This window comes from Chrysemys picta, chromosome 13 (genome assembly GCF_011386835.1).
Source record: "Chrysemys picta bellii isolate R12L10 chromosome 13, ASM1138683v2, whole genome shotgun sequence".
NCBI classification, from domain to species: Eukaryota; Metazoa; Chordata; order Testudines; family Emydidae; genus Chrysemys; species Chrysemys picta.
In genome coordinates, this window is record NC_088803.1 from 1,770,802 (window position 1) to 1,792,416 (window position 21,615).

Consider the following 21,615-nt stretch of genomic DNA (forward strand, 5'->3'; position numbering starts at 1 on the left):
GCCCATTGAATTTTTAGGGTTTTAGGCTTAAATTCCTTATACACCTTTGATAATTCCATCCTATATGTGTAGTACAGTGACAGTGGGGAATAAAATGTGGGTTTCACCCACTGCAAATGTTTTCCCCCACCCTTTGGTAAGTTGTTTCCCTTAAGGGATTCGGATGCCCAATGTCCTTTAATTGTAATGGGAATTGAGTGTCCCATTTCTTTAGCAGCTTTGACCCTGTCAGACTAATTGATCATAAAGCAGAATCACAATATTGATGACAGGAGCAACTCAAAGAATTTGGGGTTTACTACAAAGAATACTTTTATTATATCCCACAATTGCTTTATTCATTATCAAAAAACATCACAAAGAGACACTGAATGGAGAGTCAGAACAGAACAAAGCACATTTAGGACACACAAACAGTTGTAAGAAGCAACTTTTAACCAAGTAACAGAAAATGACCAGTTCATAAGGCAATTTTTTTTAAAACAAAAAAATCACCAATTGTCATCAGTTTGACAGACACACTAGTTATTTCTATGGTACCCATCATGATGATGTCTACCTTCCAAGCAATCATTAATGTTTTTATTCTTACAACCCTCTACTGAGTAAGGAAAACCAAATTAATTACAAATTAATTAGATGAAGAATTGAGACATAGAGACATTAAATTGCTTTGTGACAGGTTTGGTCACAGAGATCTCCTTGGGACTGTCACCTGATGTTCTGAAATTACCTCTGACTACATTTTCCCTATCAGCTTGGGACTCCAGAACCCTGCCTTGTTGAGCCAGAGGGGCTAGCCTGCTGCAGCACAGACCCAGAATTTAACTAAAAACAGCTCAGCAGGTTACCTATCTCCAGCACCCAGACACCTAGCTCTGAATGGGATCCAAACCCTAAATAAATGTATTTTACTCTAACCCCACTCACCGTTCTTTTCCTTGGTCAGTGACGACCCAGAGTTCTAAGGTGCATCCGTGTGAGCTCACCTCCCAGCCTGGCGGGGGGCAACATGCTCGCTTTGCTGTCCGGGAGCTCACTCTGGCATCAGCCGCCCTGCCAGCCGCTGGCCACTTCGCTCCGCCGGCCTCTCTGCCGGCCGCTTGCCACTTCGCTCCACCGGCCTCTCTGCCGACCGCTTGCCACTTCGCTCCACCGGCCTCTCTGCCGGCCGCTTGCCACTCTGCGCCGCCGGCCTCTCTGCCAGTCGCTTGCCACTCCGCTCCGCCGGCCTCCCTGCCAGTCGCTTGCCACTCCGCTCCGCCGGCCTCTCTGCCGGCCGCTTGCCACTTCGCTCCACCGGCCGCCCTGCCAGTCGCTTGCCACTCTGCTCCGCCGGCCTCTCTGTCAGTCGCTTGCCACTCTGCTCCGCCAGCCTCTCTGCCAGTCGCTTGTCACTCTGCTCCGCCGGCCTCCCTGCCGGCCGCTTGCCACTCCGCTCCGCCGGCCGCCCTGCCAGTCGCTTGCCACTCTGCTCCGCCGGCCTCCCTGCCGGCCGCTTGCCACTCCGCTCCGCCGGCCTCCCTGCCGGCCCCTTGGCCCTCCGCTCCGCCGGCCTCTCTGCCGGCCGCTTGCCACTTCGCTCCACCGGCCTCTCTGCCGACCGCTTGCCACTTCGCTCCACCGGCCTCTCTGCCAGTCGCTTGCCACTCTGCTCCGCCGGCCTCTCTGCCGGCCGCTTGCCACTCTGCTCCGCCGGCCTCTCTGCCGGCCGCTTGCCACTCTGCTCCGCTGGCCTCCCTGCCGGCCCCTTGGACCTCCGCTCCGCCGGCCTCCCTGCCGGCCGCTTGCCACTTCGCTCCACCGGCCTCTCTGCCGACCGCTTGCCACTTCGCTCCACCGGCCACCCTGCCAGTCGCTTGCCACTCTGCTCCGCCGGCCTCTCTGTCAGTCGCTTGCCACTCTGCTCCGCCAGCCTCTCTGCCTGTCGCTTGTCACTCTGCTCCGCCGGCCTCCCTGCCGGCCGCTTGCCACTCCGCTCCGCCGGCCGCCCTGCCAGTCGCTTGCCACTCTGCTCCGCCGGCCTCCCTGCCGGCCGCTTGCCACTCCGCTCCGCCGGCCTCCCTGCCGGCCGCTTGCCACTCTGCTCCGCCGGCCTCTCTGCCAGTCGCTTGCCACTCTGCTCCGCCGGCCGCCCTGTCAGTCGCTTGCCACTCTGCTCCGCCGGCCTCTCTGCCGGTCGCTTGCCACTCTGCTCCGCCGGCCTCTCTGCCAGTCGCTTGCACTCCGCTCCGCCGGCCGCCCTGCCAGTCGCTTGCCACTCTGCTCCGCCGGCCTCTCTGCCGGTCGCTTGCCACTCTGCTCCGCCGGCCTCTCTGCCGCCGCTTGCCACTCCGCTCCGCCGGCCGCCCTGTCAGTCGCTTGCCACTCTGCTCCGCCGGCCTCTCTGCCGGTCGCTTGCCACTCCGCTCCGCCGGCCTCTCTGCCGGTCGCTTGCCACTCCGCTCCGCCGGCCGCCCTGTCAGTCGCTTGCCACTCTGCTCCGCCGGCCTCTCTGCCAGTCGCTTGCCACTCTGCTCCGCCGGCCTCTCTGCCGGTCGCTTGCCACTCTGCTCCGCCGGCCTCCCTGCCGGCCGCTTGCCACTCTGCTCCGCCGGCCTCCCTGCCAGTCGCTTGCCACTCTGCTCCGCCGGCCGCCCTGCCAGTCGCTTGCCACTCTGCTCCGCCGGCCTCCCTGCCGGCCGCTTGCCACTCCGCTCCGCCGGCCTCCCTGCCGGCCGCTTGCCACTCTGCTCCGCCGGCCTCCCTGCCGGCCGCTTGCCACTCCGCTCCGCCGGCCTCCCTGCCGGCCGCTTGCCACTCTGCTCCGCCGGCCTCTCTGCCAGTCGCTTGCCACTCTGCTCCGCCGGCCGCCCTGTCAGTCGCTTGCCACTCTGCTCCGCCGGCCTCTCTGCCGGCCGCTTGCCACTCCGCTCCGCCGGCCTCTCTGCCAGTCGCTTGCCACTCCGCTCCGCCGGCCTCTCTGCCAGTCGCTTGCCACTCTGCTCCGCCGGCCTCTCTGCCGGCCGCTTGCCACTCTGCTCCGCCGGCCTCTCTGCCAGTCGCTTGCCACTCTGCTCCGCCGGCCTCTCTGCCGGTCGCTTGCCACTCTGCTCCGCCGGCCTCTCTGCCGCCGCTTGCCACTCCGCTCCGCCGGCCGCCCTGTCAGTCGCTTGCCACTCTGCTCCGCCGGCCGCCCTGCCAGTCGCTTGCCACTCTGCTCCGCCGGCCTCTCTGCCGGTCGCTTGCCACTCTGCTCCGCCGGCCTCTCTGTCAGTCGCTTGCCACTCTGCTCCGCCGGCCTCTCTGCCGGTCGCTTGCCACTCTGCTCCGCCGGCCTCCCTGCCAGTCGCTTGCCACTCTGCTCCGCCGGCCGCCCTGCCAGTCGCTTGCCACTCCGCTCCGCCGGCCGCCCTGCCAGTCGCTTGCCACTCTGCTCCGCCGGCCTCCCTGCCGGCCGCTTGCCACTCCGCTCCGCCGGCCTCCCTTCCCGGCCGCTTGCCACTCTGCTCCGCCGGCCTCTCTGCCAGTCGCTTGCCACTCTGCTCCGCCGGCCGCCCTGTCAGTCGCTTGCCACTCTGCTCCGCCGGCCTCTCTGCCGGTCGCTTGCCACTCTGCTCCGCCGGCCTCTCTGCCAGTCGCTTGCCACTCCGCTCCGCCGGCCTCTCTGCCAGTCGCTTGCCACTCTGCTCCGCCGGCCTCTCTGCCGGCCGCTTGCCACTCCGCTCCGCCGGCCGCCCTGCCAGTCGCTTGCCACTCTGCTCCGCCGGCCTCTCTGCCGGTCGCTTGCCACTCTGCTCCGCCGGCCTCTCTGCCGCCGCTTGCCACTCCGCTCCGCCGGCCGCCCTGTCAGTCGCTTGCCACTCTGCTCCGCCGGCCGCCCTGCCAGTCGCTTGCCACTCTGCTCCGCCGGCCTCTCTGCCGGTCGCTTGCCACTCTGCTCCGCCGGCCTCTCTGCCAGTCGCTTGCCACTCCGCTCCGCCGGCCGCCCTGCCAGTCGCTTGCCACTCTGCTCCGCCGGCCTCTCTGCCGGTCGCTTGCCACTCTGCTCCGCCGGCCTCTCTGCCGCCGCTTGCCACTCCGCTCCGCCGGCCGCCCTGTCAGTCGCTTGCCACTCTGCTCCGCCGGCCGCCCTGCCAGTCGCTTGCCACTCTGCTCCGCCGGCCTCTCTGCCGGTCGCTTGCCACTCTGCTCCGCCGGCCTCTCTGCCGCCGCTTGCCACTCCGCTCCGCCGGCCGCCCTGTCAGTCGCTTGCCACTCTGCTCCGCCGGCCGCCCTGCCAGTCGCTTGCCACTCTGCTCCGCCGGCCTCTCTGCCGGTCGCTTGCCACTCTGCTCCGCCGGCCTCTCTGTCAGTCGCTTGCCACTCTGCTCCGCCGGCCTCTCTGCCGGTCGCTTGCCACTCTGCTCCGCCGGCCTCCCTGCCGGCCGCTTGCCACTCTGCTCCGCCGGCCTCCCTGCCAGTCGCTTGCCACTCTGCTCCGCCGGCCGCCCTGCCAGTTGCTTGCCACTTCGCTCCACTGGCCTCCCTGCCGGCTGCTTCCCACTCCACTCCAACGGCTGCCTGCCGGCCCCTTGGCCCTCCGCTCCAGCGGCCTCCCTACCGGCCCCTTGCCACTCCTCTATGCCGGCCGCTTGCCACTCCACCGGCCGCTTTCCACTCCGCTCCGCCAGCTTCCCTGCCGGCCCCTTGCCACTCCCTCTACACCGGCCGCCCTGCCGGCCACTTGCCACTCCGCTCTGCTGGTCTCCCTGCCGGCCGCTTGCCACTCCCTCTACACCAGCCGCCCTGCCGGCCCCTTGCCACTCCCTCTACACTGGACGCCCTGCCGGCCCCTTGCCACTCCGCTCCGCCGACCTCTCTGCCGGCCGCTTACCCCTCCGCTCCACCGGCCGCCCTGCCAGCCACTTACCCCTCCGCTCCACCAGCCACCCTGCCAGCCACTTACCCCTCCGCTCCACCGGCCGCCCTGCCGGCCACTTACCCCACCGCTCCGCCGGCCTCCCTGCCAGTCGCTTACCCCTCCGCTCCGCCGGCCTCCCTGCCAGTCGCTTACCCCTCCGCTCCGCCGGCCTCCCTGCCAGTCGCTTACCCCTCCGCTCCACCGGCCGCCCTGCCAGTCGCTTGCCACTCCTCTACATCGGGCGCCCTGCCGGCCAATTACCCCTCCGCTCCGCCGGCCTCTCTGCCGCCGCTTGCCACTCTGCTCCGCCGGCCTCTCTGCCGCCGCTTGCCACTCTGCTCCGCCGGCCTCTCTGCCGCCGCTTGCCACTCTGCTCCGCCGGCCGCCCTGCCAGTCGCTTGCCACTCTGCTCCGCCAGCCTCCCTGTTGGTGTCACTAGGCATAACCCTAGGTAACTCGGGAGGTTGGAAGACCACGAGTGTTGATGAAGCCTTCCTGCACTAGGCCTAAATGAACCAAACTCCTTCCATGTTTAAACTCTAATCGACCCCAAAAGCAAGATGCAGAAATTGGAATGTGTAGGATCCAGTTATCAGGTGTAGCACTGCTCATTCCAGTGCCGAGCGGTAATAACGAGGCCTGCATACTTCTGGCTGAAAGGCAAAATAACAAATCAAAGGAAAGGGACAAGATAATAATTCAAGGAGAAGTTACTAACAAGCTGGACTTATAGTTGCCAAGATGATTTAACTGCTTAAACGTAATTGCTTGCTACTTGCTTAAAGTAAACTATTATAAGAGGAAGGGAGGGGGAAGGGGGGGGGGAGGGAAAAGCCTAGCTGCAAAAAGAATAAAAAGGGAAAACTGCTTGTCTCAGGGTGCTTGATCTGAAACGTGTCAGTCTCCTTGCACCGCTTTGAGATCTCAAATAAACTTTGATTGCTTCTCCACCCTGGTGTGTCCATTTGCGCGAAGCAAACCGGGCAACGAACCCACTGTTACTTTCCTCGGGCACTCTGTGCTGGCAATAGTCTTGGCATCCCTGGGTGGGCTCGAGGCTGAAATTTAGCCTTGCCCGGACCCCTCTCGGAGGTCGACGGATTGCGGCGATGACTGACGCCCAGCGCGCACCGGTGACTTCATCGGGGGCCTCAGCGGAGACACGGTTTGGTCGACCCTGGAGGGCACAACGGTGCAACGCGCTCGTACAGTGGAGAAGCGGCTGCGGGCGACGGTGGGGAACCGGTCCCGTGGATAGGGCGACGGTGTGAAACCGGACCCTTGGATAAGGTAGGAACAGTCTAGTGGGGACTTTACCTGTTTTGACCTGGGGATGCCCAGTGTCTCCCTAGGGTATGGGGCAGGGACAGAGTACTCTAGGCAGGGCAAGGTGTTCGCCCTTAGAATGCATTCTGGTGAACTGGAAAGTGTTTGAATCGGATTCGTTGACTAAAAGTAAACTGAAAAGGTTCTGTACAGTAGACTGGCCTCAGTACCAGCTGGAGGACCAGGAAAGGTGGCCACCGGAAGGATCATTTAATTATAATACGATCCTTCAATTGCTTCTGTTTTGTCAGCGAACGGGTAAATGGAATGAACATATGTATGTACAGTTGTTTATGTTGTTAAGAGATAGATCAGATCTTTTGCAGAGGTGTAATTTAACCCCGACAGGTTCGGTAGTAGCTAATGTTAGTCCCTCGAACCCTTCCCTGGTTGTAATGGCGGAGCCAGTGTCCCCTTCGGCTCCAATACCCCCACCATATAAAGCTAGGGTGCCACAGGTCCCAGAGATTGCCCCCTCGGTGGGATTCTATCCATTGATTACTGAGACTCGGATAGCCCGTCCTGAAGCAAACAATCGCCCGGCCACTACTATGCAGGTCTATACGCATGTGCCTTTTAACCCGGTGGACCTAGCAGCCTTTAAGGCACAGGCAGGGAATTCTCTATGAATCCAAGCAAGTTTATCTCGGTCTTTGAAGGTGTCTGGCTAGCCATAAGCCTGACTGGGATGACTGTAATGTCCTTATGCGGACCCTGCTGTCTGAGGTGGAGCAAAATCAGGTCGTGTTAAAGGCACGGGAGGAGGCACAGCGGAGACATGAGGGAAACACAGCACACGTCCCTGCTGCTGCAGATCAGGTCCCTATAGCAGACCCCCGGTGGAATCCTAATGAGCTCAGGATCAGACCCGCCTCAATACGTATAAAGAACTGCTTTTACTGTTCTCCGACACACGGCTGTCCGACATAACAATTGGGCTAAGCCGTATGAGCTAGTACAGGAGCCAAAAGAGAGTCCGGTTGCTTTTCTGCAGCGTATTCGGGATACCATCAGGCAAACTACTAATGCGAATCCCAATGATCCGGCCACCGAGGCAATTATAAAGGGTATCTTTACCAGCCGTGCCGCCCCTGATATTAAAAGGAAACTGCAGAAAAAGGAGGATTTGATGGGCATGACAATGGCACAGATTTTGGAAACTGCAAACAGGGCTTACAGCCTTAGGGAGGGAGAAAAGGAAAAGAGGCAAGTGAAAATGATGGTTGCAGCAGTACAGGCCGGTGGCAGGGGAAGATTTCAGGAAGGTGGAAGGGGCCGGGGAATGAGAGGACGTGGGCGTGGGCGCCCTGGCTCACAGGAAAGGCGTCTGGGTCGCAACCAGTGTGCCATATGCTGAAAGGAGGGACATTGGAAAAATGAGTGCCCCGGTACCCCTATGATGGCAGCGGAGGATCAAGACTAGGGGTGTCAGGGGAGACGGACTATCCTGCCCCCGGAACCCCGAGTAAAAATGCGGGTGGGAGATTCAGACATAGACTTTTTAATAGACTCTGGAGCTGCACGAACTGCTGTAAACCAACCCCTGCAGCTGCCTGTGGCAGATTCCCTCACTGTGGTGGGAGCCACAGGGAAAGGAACCAAGTGCCCAGTATATGCCCCAGCGGAATGTGCTTTGGGAAACAGAACTCTATCTCACAAACTGGTTTACCTCCCCAATTGTCCAACGCCTCTACTGGGACGGGATCTGCTTTGTCGCTTAGGTGCCACCCTGCATTTCACTCAAGATGAAATAAGCCTCACTTTACCTCCAGAGAATGCCTGGATAATGACACTTGCAATTGAGCCCTCAGCCATGCAAGCCCCAGAGTTGAGTCAGTGGGAGTAGCGGGTTTTTCCTCTGGTATGGGCATCAGGGATCCCAGGAAAGGCAGCCCATCATACTCCTATTACTGTTCAGCTCTTCCCAGGAAAAGGTCCAGTGCGAATCAAGCAGTATCCGATCAAAAGGGAAGCCAGAGAGGGATTGCAGGAAACTATAGACCAGTTCCTAAAGTGTGGGGTACTTCAAGAATGCCCGTCAGCTTGGAACACTCCTATCTTGCCTGTACAAAAGCCCAATGGCACATACCGGCTGGTCCAGGACCTGAGGGCGGTTAATGAGCGGGTTAAGACTCTACACCCCCTTGTTCCAAATCCGTATACATTGTTGACCTCTATAGGGGGGCAGTACACCCATTTTTCAGTCCTGGATTTAAAGGATGCTTTCTTCACGATTCCAGTTGACCCCCAGTCTCAGGAGATTTTCTCCTTCGAGTGGGAGGACAGAAGGAGGGTTAGAAAGCAGCTTTGCTGGACAGTGCTGGCTCAGGGATTTAAAAATTCCCCCACCCTTTTCAGCCAGGCCCTGGCTAAAGACTTGGAGGAGTGGGACAACGAGGAGGAAGTCCTCCTCCTGCAATATGTGGATGACTTGTTAATTGCTGCAGTGGGTCTCACCTCTTGCCTTAAAGCCACTGTGAGCCTCCTGAACTTTGTTGGACTCCGAGGATATCGAGTGGCACAGAGTAAGGCTCAGATTGCTCCCCCAGTGGATGGAATCTGACAACAGAACACACTTCACATCCCAAGTCGTTCAGAAGAATCGGATGCCCTACAGATCCCCTGGAAGCTTCACACGCCATGGCGACCGCAGGCCAGTGGGGTAGTGGAGCGTACAAATCAGACACTTAAGCGGCACCTCTCAAAGGTTTGCCAAGAGGCTTCCCTTAAGTGGCCTGATGCTTTGCCCCTTGTTGTGCTCCGCATTCGCGCTCTCCCTAAGGGCACGTTAGGGCTCAGTCCCTTTGAGATTGTTTGGAAGGGCATGGCCTATGAACGGTACACCGGTTCTGGCAGGGGAGTGGAAAATGGAGTGTGGCTTCTTATCTCAGTACATGTGCTCTCTGTCTGCTGTTCTCTGTTCTCTCCACAGGTATACCAAAGATTTGCATCCTCTCCCGCTGGACGCCCCGATCCACTCCTTGCAGCCAGGCGATTCCATACTCGTCCGGACCTGGAAGGATGAGCCTCTCCAAGAGAAGTGGAAGGGACTCCACACCGTCCTGCTGGTCTCCCATACAGCAGCAAAGATTGACGGACACAAGAACTGGATTCATCACTCTTGTCTGAAAGCAGTGCCCGCTCCTGAACGGTGGACCGTCCAGCCTGCAGAGAAGACTGCCAGCGACGATCTGGGACTTAAACTGTTATTCAGACGACAATAGTGTCTGCTGGGAATGCCCTGTGATCTCTTTGGACAGTCACAGCGCACTCCCCGCGAGACCTCTGAGCGTTGGTTGTGTTTGTTTTCATAGGATCGGCCTAACCTGGTGGTCTGGTCCCTTTTGTTTTTAATCTGCTTGCTATTGGTAACTGTTATTTTGTGGGTATTTGGGGAATTGTGATTGTTAGGCCCTAGGGTCACCTGCCCAATATGAGTTCAGATCCAGGGTCTGCCACAGTGGTGCTCTTTGCCATAGGGACACTCCTCTTGTTAACTCCTGTTTCCCCCCAGGCACATGCGGGATGGAAAGGAATCCCTACTAACTTAGAGACAAACACATATGAGTCCCTGAAGGTTTGCTTTGCCCAAGAGTTTAACCTCTCCAACTGCTGAGTATGCTCCCAAATCCCGCACCATGCTGCAGGGTTACCCTGGAGGGTAGTTCCCCAGAATTGGTCAGATCTGTTGGGGATGGTTCAGTAGGGGGAAAAATGCCTCGGGTACCCCCTTGTCGCAGAACTGTACCATTGAGTCCCAGTATGCGTTAAGGGATGACCCCTGGAAACCGCAGGCCAACTCAACATACATCCCTCCCCCTATTAGGTTGCGGCCAGTGGCCCCTGGGTTGGTGTGCTATCGACAGTTGAAGTCCAGCAATCACACCTGGTTTGCTGGGAATAGCACCTGTCAGTATTATTTATCCCCTGACAGTGATGCTTCCATCCCTGTCTATGTTAACTGCAAATCCGACTCTACTGCCCGGTTCGGATCGTTTAATGACAGACAAGCAGATAGGTGGAGTAGCGGTTATAATGGCTTGGTAGGGAATGGCCACTCCGTCTATATTTGCGGTACCTCTGCCTATAAGTGTCTACCGCATTGGTGGTATGGAAGCTCCTATCTTTGCCCCTCCCCTTCGTGTCCTCCCTAAACTGCCCCACGTTGGGCGCCAGGCAGCGTAGATCTTTGTATGCCACCCCAGAGCCCATTACAGAAGGAGACAGATTGGGTGTGATCTTTCTCCCATCCTATGGGGTAGGACGACTGGCTCAATTTTATTGTAGGCTCTCTGTGTTTCTCACCAAGTATGCCAATGAGACCTTAGCCTTAACTCAGAGCTTTACCAGCTCCGGTTGCTGTCCCTGCAAACAGACAGGCCTTAGATTATGTTTTAGCCTCCCAGGGCGGGGTGTGTGTCCTTATTGGGAGTGAATGTTGTACTTAGGTCCCAGAAAACTCACAGGACATTAACAAGCACGTCCTGTCAGCCGAACAGGCTTTCGAGCAGGGCAAGGCTCAGGAAAGGGAACCCACAGTTTTTGATTCCCTTTGGAGTTGGTTGCTCAACCTGGGAGGACTGGGAAATAGCCTTGTGCATCTCCTCCTCACAGGTGTGGTACTGTGCCTGGTCACCCTCCTCCTGATTGCTTGTTTTAAATTGCTCCTCCGTAAGCTGTGTGCCCCCGTTCCCCAGAAATCCCGGCACACCCTCTCATTGAGAACCCCAGCTCCATGGCACTCAATCGTATCTTGTCCACAGAATACGAGAAAACTCAGCCAAAAGCTTGTTGAGTTTTCTCAAAGGAGGGAACTGTTGGGGTCTCTAGGCCTGCCTGAGCCAGAGTTCTTCCATGTTTAACTCTGATCGACCTCAACAGCCAAGGGCAGGAATTGGAATGTGTAAACAGCCACTTATCAGTTACAACCCCCCTCCCCTCATCCCAGGTACCAAGCGATAATGATGAGGTTTGCATGTTTCTAGCTGGAGAAGGGGTAATAAACCAAGGGTAAACAAGACCAGGTAACAGTTTAGAGAGAAGTTACTAACAAGCTAGATTTATAGCCCCAGAATGATTTAACGGCTTAAATGTATAAACATGCCGTCGGTAGGGAGGGGAGGGGGAGTAGAGGGAGAGACAGAGGGGGGGTGGTAGAGCGGGGTGGGTGGTAGAGAGGGGGAGGGGGGGTAGTTGTAAAATGTATAAAGAAGAGAGAAACTGTTTTTGCTGGTGTGCTTGATCTGAGATTTGCCTGTCTCCTCGCACCACTTTGAGATCTCAAATAAACTTTGTTTGTTTCTCCACCCCGGTATGTTTATTGGCGCGAAGCACACCGGGCAACGAACCCCACTGTTGCTGTCCTCGGGCCTCTGTGCCGGCAACAATGGAGCGGGGGGTTGCAATGGGGGCAGGGGGGAGTCATGCCATAGGGGGGAGGGTTGCAATGGGGGGAGGGGGAGTCATGCCATGGGGCGGGGGGTTGCAATGGGGCGAGGGGGAGTCATGAAATGGGGAGGGAGATTACAATGGGGGAGCGGGAGTCATGTCATGAGGGGGGGTTGCAATGTGGGGAGGGGGAGTCATGCCATGGGGCGGGGGGTTGCAGATGCGGGGGAGTCATTCCATGGGGCGGGGCCTTGCAATGGGGGAGCGGGAGTCATGCCATGGGGCGGGGGGTTGCAATGGAGGGAGGGGAATTCATGCCATGGAGCGGGGGGTTGCAATGGGGGGAGGAGGATTCATGTCTTGGCGGTGGGGGGTTGCAATGGGGGAGCTGGAGTCATGCCAAAGGCGGGGGATTGCAATGAGGGGACAGGGAGTCATGCCATGGGGCGGGGGGTTGCAATGGGGGGAGGGGAATCATGCCATGGGGTGTTGCAATGGGGGAAGGGGGAGTCATGCCATGGGGCGGGGGCTTGCAATGGGGGAGCGGGAGTCATGCCATGGGGAGGGGGGTTGCAATGGAGGGAGGGAGAGTCATGCCATGGGACGGGGGGTTGCAATGGGGGGACAGGGAGTCATGCCATGGGGTGGGGGGTTGGAATGGGGGGGGAGACGGAGTCATGCCATGGGGCGGGGGGTTGGAATGGGGGGGGAGACGGAGTCATGCCATGGGGCGGCGGGTTGCAATGGTGGGGGGGAGAGGGAGTCATGCCATGGGGTGGGGGATTGTAATGGGGGGAGGGGGAGTCATGCCATGGGGTGGGGGGTTGCAATGGGGGATGGAGAGGGAGCCATGCCATGGGGCGGGGGGTTGCAATGGTGCGAGGGGGAGTCATGCCATGGGGCTGGGGGTTGCAATGGGGGGAGGGGGAGTCATGCCATGGGCCTGGGGTTTGCAATGGGGGGAGGGGGAGTCATGCCATGGGCCTGGGGTTTGCAATGGGGGGAGGGGGAGTCATGCCATGGGGCGGGAGGTTACAATGGGGCAAGGGGGAGTCATGCCATGGGGGGGGTGGCAATGGGGGGAGGGGGAGACATGCCATGGGGCGGGGGGTTGCAGACGAGGGGGAGTCATGCTATGGGGCGGGGGGTTGCAAACGGGGGAGGGGGAGTCATGCCATGGGCGGGTGGTTGCAAAGGGGGGAGGGGGAGTCATGCCATGGGCGGAGGGTTGCAAAGGGGGTAGGGGGAGTCATGCCATGGGCCGGGGGGTTGCAAAGGAGGGAGGGGGAGTTATGCCATGGGGCGGGGGGTTGCAATGGGCGGAGGGGGAGTCATGCCATGGGGCGGGGAGTTGCAATGGGGCGAGGGGGAGTCATGCCATGGGGTAGGGGGTTTCAGACGAGGGGAAGTCATGCCATGGGGCGGGGTTTGCAATGGGGGCAGGGGCAGTCATGCCTTGGGGCGGGGGGTTGCAATGGGGGAAGGGGGAGTCATGGCATGGGACGGGAGGTTGCAAAGAGGAGAGGGGGAGTCATGCCATGGCGCAGCGGGTTGCAAAGGGGGGAGGGGGAGTCATGCCATGGGACGGGGGGTTGCAATGGGGGGGAGAGGGAGTCATGCCATGGGGCGGGGGGCTGCAATGGGGGGAGGGGGAGTCATGCCATGGGGCGGGGGGTTACAGACGAGGGGGAGTCATACCATGGGCCTGGGATTTGCAATGGGGGGAGGGGGAGTCATGCCATGTTACGGCGGGTTGCAATGGTGGGGGGGAGAGGGAGTCATGCCATGGGGCGGGGGATTGCAATGCTGCGAGGGGTAGTCATGCCATGGGGCTGGGGTGTTGCAATGGGGGCTGGAGAGGGGGTCATGCCATGGGGCTGGGGGCTGTAATGGGGGGAGGGGGAGTAATGGGGTTACAGACGAGGGTGAGTCATGCCATGGAGTGGGGGGTTGCAATGGGGGGAGGGGGAGTCATGCCTTGGGGTGGGGAGTTGCAATGGGGGAGTGGGAGTCATGCCATGGGGCTGGGTTTGCAATGGGGGGAGGGGGAGTCATGCCATGGCGCGGGGGGTTGCAATGGGGGTGACGGGAAGTCATGCCATGGCGCGGGGGGTTGCAATGGGGGAGGGGGGTCATGCCATGGGGTGGGGGGTTGCAATGGGGGGGAGAGGGAGTCATGGCATGGGGCGGGGAGTTGCAATGGAGGTAGGGAGAGTCATGCCATGGGGCGGGGGGTTGCAATGAGGGGAGGAGGATTCATGCCTTGGGGGTGGGGGGTTGCAATGGGGGGGCTGGAGTCATGCCATGGGGCGGGGGATTGAAATGGGGGGACAGGGAGTCATGCCATGGGGCGGGGGGTTGCAATGGTGGAGGGGGAATCATGTCATGGGGTAGGGGGTTGCAATGGGGGGGGGGGGAGTCATGCCATGGGGCGGGGGGTTACAGACGAGGGGGAGTCATACCATGGGCCTGGGATTTGCAATGGGGGGAGGGGGAGTCATGCCATGTTACGGCGGGTTGCAATGGTGGGGGGGAGAGGGAGTCATGCCATGGGGCGGGGGATTGCAATGCTGCGAGGGGTAGTCATGCCATGGGGCTGGGGTGTTGCAATGGGGGGTGGAGAGGGGGTCATGCCATGGGGCGGGGGGTTGCAATGGTGCGAGGGGGAGTCATGTCATGGGGCTGGGGGTTGCAATGGGTGGAGGGGGAGTCATGCCCTGGGGCGATGGTTTGCAATAGGGAGAGGGGCAGTCATGCCTTGGGGCGGGGGGTTGCAATGGGGGAAGGGGGAGTCATGGCATGGGACGGGAGGTTGCAAAGAGGAGAGGGGGAGTCATGCCATGGGGCAGCGGGTTGCAAAGGGGGGAGGGGGAGTCATGCCATGGGACGGGGGGTTGCAATGGGGGGGAGAGGGAGTCATGCCATGGGGCGGGGGGCTGCAATGGGGGGAGGGGGAGTCATGCCATGGGGCGGGGGTTACAGACGAGGGGGAGTCATGCCATGGGGTGGGGGGTTGCAATGGGGGGAGGGGGAGTCATGCCTTGGGGGTGGGAAGTTGCAATGGGGGAGTGGGAGTCATGCCATGGGGCTGTGGTTTGCAATTGGGGGAGGGGGAGTCATGCCATGTGGCGGCGGGTTGCAATGGTGGGGGGGAGAGGGAGTCATGCCATGGGGCGGGGGATTGCAATGCTGCGAGGGGTAGTGATGCCATCGGGCTGGCGGTTGCAATGGGTGGAGGGGGAGTCATGCCATGGGGCGAGGGTTTGCAATGGGGGGAGGGGGAGTCATGCCATGGGGCGGCGGGTTGCAATGGGGGGAGCGGGAGTCATGCCATGGGGCGGAGGGTTGCAATGGTGCGAGGGGGAGTCATGCCATGGGGCTGGGGGTTGTAATGGGGGGAGGGGGAGTCATGCCATGGGGCAAGGGTTTGCAATAGGGAGAGGGGCAGTCATGCCTTGGGGCGGGGGGTTGCAATGGGGGGAGGGGGAGTCATGCCATGGGACGGGAGGTTGCAAAGGGTAGAGGGGGAGTGATGCCATGGGGCAGCGGGTTGCAAAGGGTAGAGGGGGAGTGATGCAATGGGGCAGCGGGTTGCAAAGGGGGGAGGGGAGTCATGCCATGGGGCGGGGGGCTGCAATGGGGGGAGGGGGAGTCATGCCATGGGGCGGGGGGGCTGCAATGGGGGGAGGGGGAGTCATGCCATGGGGGGGGTCTGCAATGGGGGGAGGGGGAGTCATGCCATGGGGGCAGGGGCTGCAGTGAGGGGAGGGGAGTCATGCCATGGGGCGGGGGTTGCAATGGGGGGGAGGGGAGTCATGCCATGGGGCAAGGGTTTGCAATAGGGAGAGGGCAGTCATGCCTTGGGGCTGGGGTTTGCAATGGGGGGAGGGGGAGTCATGCCATGTGGCGGCGGGTTGCAATGGTGGGGGTGAGAGAGAGTCATGCCATGGGGCGGGGGATTGCAATGCTGCGAGGGGTAGTCATGCCATGGGGCTGGGGTTGCAATGGGTGGAGGGGGAGTCATGCCATGGGGCGACGGTTTGCAATAGGGAGAGGGGCAGTCATGCCTTGGGGCGGGGGGTTGCAATGGGGGGAGGGGGAGTCATGCCATGGCGCGGGGGGTTGCAATGGGGGAGGGGGGTCATGCCATGGGGTGGGGGGTTGCAATGGGGGGGAGAGGGAGTCATGGCATGGGGCGGGGAGTTGCAATGGAGGTAGGGAGAGTCATGCCATGGGGCGGGGGGTTGCAATGAGGGGAGGAGGATTCATGCCTTGGGGGTGGGGGGTTGCAATGGGGGGGCTGGAGTCATGCCATGGGGCGGGGGATTGAAATGGGGGGACAGGGAGTCATGCCATGGGGCGGGGGGTTGCAATGGTGGAGGGGGAATCATGTCATGGGGTAGGGGGTTGCAATGGGGGGAGGGGGAGTCATGCCATGGGGCGGGGGGTTACAGACGAGGGGGAGTCATACCATGGGCCTGGGATTTGCAATGGGGGGAGGGGAGTCATGCCATGTTACGGCGGGTTGCAATGGTGGGGGGAGAGGGAGTCATGCCATGGGGCGGGGGATTGCAATGCTGCGAGGGGTAGTCATGCCATGGGGCTGGGGTGTTGCAATGGGGGGTGGAGAGGGGGTCATGCCATGGGGCGGGGGGTTGCAATGGTGCGAGGGGGAGTCATGTCATGGGGCTGGGGGTTGCAATGGGTGGAGGGGGAGTCATGCCCTGGGGCGATGGTTTGCAATAGGGAGAGGGGCAGTCATGCCTTGGGGCGGGGGGTTGCAATGGGGGAAGGGGGAGTCATGGCATGGGACGGGAGGTTGCAAAGAGGAGAGGGGGAGTCATGCCATGGGGCAGCGGGTTGCAAAGGGGGGAGGGGGAGTCATGCCATGGGACGGGGGGTTGCAATGGGGGGGAGAGGGAGTCATGCCATGGGGCGGGGGCTGCAATGGGGGGAGGGGGAGTCATGCCATGGGGCGGGGGTTACAGACGAGGGGGAGTCATGCCATGGGGTGGGGGGTTGCAATGGGGGGAGGGGGAGTCATGCCTTGGGGGTGGGAAGTTGCAATGGGGGAGTGGGAGTCATGCCATGGGGCTGTGGTTTGCAATTGGGGGAGGGGAGTCATGCCATGTGGCGGCGGGTTGCAATGGTGGGGGGGAGAGGGAGTCATGCCATGGGGCGGGGGATTGCAATGCTGCGAGGGGTAGTGATGCCATCGGGCTGGCGGTTGCAATGGGTGGAAGGGGAGTCATGCCATGGGGCGAGGGTTTGCAATGGGGGGAGGGGGAGTCATGCCATGGGGTCATGCCATGGGGCTGGGGGTTGTAATGGGGGGAGGGGGAGTCATGCCATGGGGCAAGGGTTTGCAATAGGGAGAGGGGCAGTCATGCCTTGGGGCGGGGGGTTGCAATGGGGGGAGGGGGAGTCATGCCATGGGACGGGAGGTTGCAAAGGGTAGAGGGGGAGTGATGCCATGGGGCAGCGGGTTGCAAAGGGGGGAGGGGGAGTCATGCCATGGGGCGGGGGGCTGCAATGGGGGGAGGGGGAGTCATGCCATGGGGCGGGGGGGGCTGCAATGGGGGGAGGGGGAGGTATGCCATGGGGCGGGGGGCTGCAATGAGGGGAGGTGGAGTCATGCCATGGGGGGGGGTCTGCAATGGGGGGAGGGGGAGTCATGCCATGGGGCAGGGGCTGCAGTGAGGGGAGGGGGAGTCATGCCATGGGGCGGGGGTTGCAATGGGGGGGAGGGGGAGTCATGCCATGGGGCAAGGGTTTGCAATAGGGAGAGGGGCAGTCATGCCTTGGGGCTGGGGTTTGCAATGGGGGGAGGGGGAGTCATGCCATGTGGCGGCGGGTTGCAATGGTGGGGGGGGAGAGAGAGTCATGCCATGGGGCGGGGGATTGCAATGCTGCGAGGGGTAGTCATGCCATGGGGCTGGGGGTTGCAATGGGTGGAGGGGGAGTCATGCCATGGGGCGACGGTTTGCAATAGGGAGAGGGGCAGTCATGCCTTGGGGCGGGGGGTTGCAATGGGGGGAGGGGGAGTCATGGCATGGGGCAGCGGGTTGCAAAGGGGGGAGGGGGAGTCATGCCATGGGGCGGGGGGTTGCAATGGGGGGGAGAGGGAGTCATGCCATGGGGCTGGGGGCTGTAATGGGGGGAGGGGGAGTAATGGGGTTACAGACGAGGGGGAGTCATGCCATGGAGTGCGGGGTTGCAATGGGGGGAGGGGGAGTCATGCCTTGGGGTGGGGAGTTGCAATGGGGGAGTGGGAGTCATGCCATGGGGCTGGGGTTTGCAATGGGGGGAGGGGGAGTCATGCCATGGGGGCGGCGGGTTGCAATGGGGGGAGCGGGAGTCATGCCATGGGGCAGGGGGTTGCAATGTGGGAGCGGGAGTCATGCCATGGGGCGGGGGGTTGCAATGTGGGAGCGGGAGTCATGCCATGGGGCGGAGGGTTGCAATGGGGGGGACGGAAAGTCATGCCATGGGGCGGGGGGTTGCAATGGTGCGAGGGGGAGTCATGCCATGGGGCTGGGGGTTGTAATGGGGGGAGGGGGGAGTCATGCCATGGGGCAAGGGTTTGCAATAGGGAGAGGGGCAGTCATGCCTTGGGGCGGGGGGTTGCAATGGGGGGAGGGGGAGTCATGCCATGGGGTGGGAGGTTGCAAAGGTTAGAGGGGGAGTGATGCCATGGGGCATCGGGTTGCAAAGGGGGGAGGGGGAGTCATGCCATGGGGCGGGGGGTTGCAATGTGGGGGGGGAGAGGTAGTCATGCCATGGGGCTGGGGGGCTGGAATGGGGGGAGGGGGAGTCATGCCATGGGGGGGAGTCTGCAATGGGGGGAGGGGGAGTCATGCCATGGGGCGGGGGTTGCAATGGGGGGGAGGGGGAGTCATGCCATGGGGCAAGGGTTTGCAATGGGGGGAGAGGGAGTCATGCCAAGGGGCGGGGGGTTGCAATGGGGGGGGAGAGGTAGTCATGCCATGGGGCGGGGGGCTGCAATGGGGGGAGGGGGAGTCATGCCATGGGGCGGGGGGCTGCAATGGGGGGAGGGGGAGTCATGCCATGGGGCGGGGGGCTGCAATGAGGGGAGGGGGAGTCATGCCATGGGGCAGGGGGCTGCAATGAGGGGAGGGGGAGTCATGCCATGGGGGGGGGGTCTGCAATGGGAGGAGAGGTAGTCATGCCATGGGGCGGGGGGCTGCAATGGGGGGAGGGGGAGTCATGCTATGGGGCGGGGGGCTGCAATGGGGGGAGGGGGGAGTCATGCCATGGGGGGGGTCTGCAATGGGGGGAGGGGGAGTCATGCCATGGGGGGGGGTCTGCAATGGGAGGAGAGGTAGTCATGCCATGGGGCGGGGGGCTGCAATGGGGGGAGGGGGAGTCATGCCATGGGGCGGGGGGCTGCAATGGGGGGAGGGGGAGTCATGCCATGGGGGGGGTCTGCAATGGGGGGAGGGGGAGTCATGCCATGGGGCAGGGGGCTGCAATGAGGGGAGGGGGAGTCATGCCGTGGGGCAGCGGGCTGCAATGAGGGGAGGGGGAGTCATGCCATGGGGCAGGGGTTGCAATGGGGGGGAGGGGGAGTCATGCCATGGGGCGGGGGGTTTCAATGGGGGGGGAGGGGGAGTCATGCCATGGGGCAGCGGGCTGAAATGAGGGGAGGGGGAGTCATGCCATGGGGCGGGGGCTGCAATGGGGGGAGGGGGAGTCATGCCATGGGGCAGCGGGCTGCAATGAGGGGAGGGGGAGTCATGCCATGGGGCGGGGGTTGCAATGGGGGGAGGGGGAGTCATGCCATGGGGCGGGGGTTGCAATGGGGGGAGGGGGAGTCATGCCATGGGGCAGCGGGCTGCAATGAGGGGAGGGGGAGTCATGCCATGGGGCGGGGGTTGCAATGGGGGGAGGGGGAGTCATGCCATGGGGCGGGGGGTTTCAATGGGGGGGGAGGGGGAGTCATGCCATGGGGCAGCGGGCTGCAATGAGGGGAGGGGCAGTCATGCCATGGGGCGGGGGCTGCAATGGGGGGAGGGGCAGTCATGCCATGGGGCGGGGGGCACCAATGGGGGAGGGGGAGTCATGCCATGGGGCGGGGGTTGCAATGGGGCCGGCCCCAGCTGATGGAGGGGCTCAGGTCGCACATGGCCGGTACCAGGGGTCCCGCTCCCGCGAGCTCTCCACGTGCAGCGCGGACACGGAGAGCGCCAGCCCCAGCGCGCCCAGCACGAGCCGCAGCGCCCGCTCCCAGCCCGGCACCACCATCGCCTGCTGCCCCCGGGTTCTGGGCATGGGCTCGCCCCCACTGGCCCTCGCACCTGCCAGTCAGCAAACGGCTCCGGCCCATTGGCTGCTTCCTCAGGAGGTGGGACGGGTTTAGCAAGGGTTTCTGGGACTTGCAGTTTTATGTACCCAGTGGAGGAGAAGGGGGAGCTCTGGCGCTTGGGGGGCGGGGTCCAGTGCTTGGAGCAGAGCCCTGGGGTAACAGGGGGCTCCGGGGGCTCTTTAAAGTGCCGGGGCTCCAGCTCCCTCTGCTGCCTCAGTCCTCTAAATAGCCGCGAGACCCCGCAGCTTCCCCAGGGCTCCGGCAGCTATTTAAAGGGCCAGGGTGGCAGAACCAGGGGGGCCCCTGCCCTACCTGCAGCCAGCCCCTGCTGCACCCCCTGCCCTGCCTCCAGCCCCGCACCCCCTGCCCTACCCACACCAGCCCCTTCTGCACCCCCTGCCCTGGCTCCAGCCCCACATCCCCTGCCCTGCCCGCACCAGCCCCTGCTGCACCCCCTGCCCTTCCCGCACCAGCCCCTTCTGCACCCCCTGCCCTGCTTCCAGCCCCGCACCCCCTGCCCTGCCTCCAGCCCCGCACCCCCTGCCCTGCCCGCACCAGCCCCTGCTGCAGCCCCTGCCCTGCCTCCAGCCCCACACCCCCTGCCCTGCTCACACCATCCCCTGCTGCGCCCCCTGCCCTGCTTCCAGCCCCGCACCCCCTGCCCTGCCTCCAGCCCCGCACCCCCTGCCCTGCCCGCACCAGCCCCTGCTGCAGCCCCTGCCCTGCCTCCAGCCCCGCACCCCCTGCCCTGCCTGCACCATCCCCTGCTGCAGCCCCTGCCCTGCCTCCAGCCCCGCACCCCCTCTCCTGCCCGCAGCCAGCCCCTGTCTCCAGCCATTGCCGCACCCCCTGTCCTGCCCGCAGCCAGTCCCACACCCCTTGCCCTGCCTCCAGGCAGACCCTACCTCCAATCAGCCCCTGCCCTACCCCTGACCTGCCTCCAGCAAGCAATATATGTCATATATAATTTTGATTTTATTTATATAGTTATGGAAAGTAAATAATACATGGAAGAAATGAGAGGGTTTTTTTTTTTTTTTACTCATCCCTGTCGGGGCCCCGCACTTCCTAAAGCCAGCCCTGCATACAGTAATGGCAAAGTTCTTAGTTCAGGCTTGTAGCAGGTTCAAATCAAGTCTTTGGAGTACATCCACAGCTGGGATGGGTCATTCAGTCCTTTGTATAGAACTTCCTTTTTTAGCCAAGTCTCTCCAGAGGTATGAAGCAGGATTGAAGACAAGGTTAGGGTTCCCATACTTTGAGTGTCCAAAAAGAGGACACTCCACGGGGCCCCGTCCCTGCCCCCAGCCCCGCCCACGCCCCCATCCCAACTCCACCCCTTCCCCAAAGTCCCCGCCCCAACTCCGCCCCCTCCCCTGCTTCCCGTGAACATTTGATTCGTGGGAAGCTGAAGCAGGTAAGGCGGGGGGGGTGGGTGGAGGGAGGAGGCGCGGCCCAGTCTGGCCCCCCCGGCGTCTCCAGCCTGGGTCAGCTCGGGCCCTGGGGTGCTGGCCCCGGGCCAGTCCCCGGGCAAGCATCCCTGGCCCGCCCAGCACAGCCGGCCCGGCCCCGGCCCCCGGCCCAGCACCGCCGGTCCCCGGCTCAGCACCCCCGGCCCCCGGCTCAGCACCGCCAGCCCGGCCCCGGCCCCCGGCCCAGCACCGCCGGCCCCGCATGTCCTGATTTTCCCGGA

General features: G+C 62.2%; 1 protein-coding gene across 1 annotated transcript; it reads right to left on the reverse strand.

Annotated features, from left to right (window-relative positions):
- Positions 1–1,036: 1,036 nt before the first annotated feature.
- Positions 1,037–19,861, reverse strand: LOC135975454 (collagen alpha-1(I) chain-like). The gene is made up of 3 exons (XM_065566504.1): positions 19,752–19,861; positions 2,571–3,861; positions 1,037–2,350 (listed from the first exon to the last, which is right to left on the reverse strand). The coding sequence occupies exons 1-3, from the start codon at positions 19,859–19,861 to the stop codon at positions 1,037–1,039; spliced, it is 2,715 nt and encodes a 904-aa protein (XP_065422576.1).
- Positions 19,862–21,615: the final 1,754 nt, after the last annotated feature.